The sequence below is a fragment of the Eurypyga helias genome, unplaced genomic scaffold (genome assembly GCF_000690775.1).
Source record: "Eurypyga helias isolate BGI_N326 unplaced genomic scaffold, ASM69077v1 scaffold23434, whole genome shotgun sequence".
Classification (NCBI taxonomy): Eukaryota; Metazoa; Chordata; class Aves; order Eurypygiformes; family Eurypygidae; genus Eurypyga; species Eurypyga helias.
The window spans coordinates 9,079-10,888 of NW_010244690.1; the positions used below are offsets into that span (position 1 = coordinate 9,079).

A 1,810-nucleotide genomic window follows, 5' to 3' on the forward strand; every position below is an offset into this window, starting at 1 on the left:
AAACACTCCACTGGAACATATCGGGGGCTTTCCACCAATTCAGCTGGTTTGTGTGATTTCCAGTGGATAAGGGGCAATAGAGAACCCATTCTGCTCCCGCTGACCCCAAAAGCAGCCAACGCAGCCCCCTGCCCAGCACCCTGCACGTCCCCGTGCCGTCTTGCTTGGCCACCACCAGCCCCTCGCCCACAAAAACAAACTTAACCCCGGTGCGGCCGCTCTGCCTCGCCTGGGACGTGGCCAGTGATTCATTTCTGCAGCCAAAGCCCCGTGTTGACTTTGTGAGGGGCGTTATCGCCGGGTACACCGGGGCGAGGGTGTACCTGTTGGTATAAGAGCAACGCCGCGGCGCTGCCCGCACCCACAGAGCCCGGCTGAGGCCAGCGCTGCCGCCGAGCCCCCAGCATGAAGTGCCTCCTCCTCTCCATGCTCTGCATCCCCCTGGCCAGCGGCTTGGAAAGGTAAGGGGGTCCCCAGGGCTCCTTGGGCTCTCGGAGGGGTTTTGCACCCAGGGTCCCGCCAGTGCCAAGCGCGGCAGCGATGAACCGTCAGAGCTGAGCTCCCCAGCACAGACACCCTGCGGCTGCACCGGAGTGCAGGGAACACCCATCCCACCACTGGCTCCGTAGCCATCTCCATCCCTCTGGGCAGACCCCGTCAGCAGCAGGGGGCCGCGGGCTGTGGCAAGGTCTGCGGGATGAGCTGCCGGGCTGCACAAGCAGAAAGCGCCAATGTGAATTCACCCTGGCCCTCGTCCGCTCTCCCAGCCTGAAGGTCCTTTGCCATCAGCCCTGTTGAGCTCCTGCCCGCCCCGTCGCGGCGAGCAGGCCTGCGCTGGGGCGTGCATGCTCTCCTGCCAGCTTTGCCCTTGATGTGCTGTCTCCCAAAACAGATCAAGCCCCCCCCTGTTTCGCTGTGCCTCTGCTACAAAGCGTGGTGGGGGATGCGGGGCAACAGGCTCTGGACCTGCATTCTGGTGATGCTGGGACCCTCAGGGTGGACATGAGGACTGCAGGACATGGGCAGCATCCCCAGCCCCAGGCGAGTGACCAGGACCCTTGCTCCCCCAGGGTGACCCTGACACGGCACCGCTCCCTGCGGAAGTTGCTGCGGGACCGTGGGCAGCTCTCCCACTTCTGGAAAGCCCACAGGCTGGACATGGTGCAGTACAGCGAGGATTGCGCTGCCTTCACAGAGGACAACGAGCCCCTCATCAACTACCTGGACGTAAGCGTGGCAGCACCAACGGCTGTGGGGTGCTGAGTCCCAGCAGCATGCCGCAGACACCCCGAAAGCACGTCAGTTTGCGTGAATGGTCCCCGGTTCCCACATGCTCCCCCGCAACCCCCCGCCTAACAGAGCATGCCGGCAGCAGTGCCCAGCGTGCCAGGGCCCGCTGCCTGCCCACTCCTGCCAGGCCCTTTGTTCCCAGGAATGTGGTGATGAGAGGGCACAAGGGAGCACATTCACTGCGGGTGCTGCCAGCCACTCCCGAGCTGGCAGTGCTCTCGGGCACACGGCGCCAGGCAGATTTCCTCCAAAACTAACGTATCACACGCATGAGGGAGGACCCCACCACAAAGGACCCAGAGTCAGGGGTGGAGGGTGCTCCCCAGGCGCTTCCCATTCCCCACAGCGTGAGGGTTGTGCCCCCAAAGCTCCTGCCACTGTCTCCATCCCACTGATGAGAGTCCCCTCAGGACCTGGCCCTTCTGATGAATCCAGATGATGCCTGCACCATCCTACCTTTTGCTCTGGGCTTGCCTTGCTGTTCCTTAAATATTTGTCTCTTTTATTTCTCCTGGCATGA

The 1,810-nt window shown here is 62.9% G+C and overlaps 1 protein-coding gene across 1 annotated transcript in view; it reads left to right on the top strand.

Annotated features, from left to right (window-relative positions):
* Positions 1 to 405: 405 nt before the first annotated feature.
* CTSE (cathepsin E) overlaps positions 406 to 1,810 on the top strand; it is a 4,710-nt gene continuing 3,305 nt past the window's right edge. Inside the window, exons 1-2 of the mRNA XM_010149845.1 lie at positions 406 to 461; positions 1,071 to 1,227. Coding sequence (XP_010148147.1) covers positions 406 to 461; positions 1,071 to 1,227 — 213 coding nt within the window. The remainder of the gene's footprint in view (positions 462 to 1,070; positions 1,228 to 1,810) is intronic.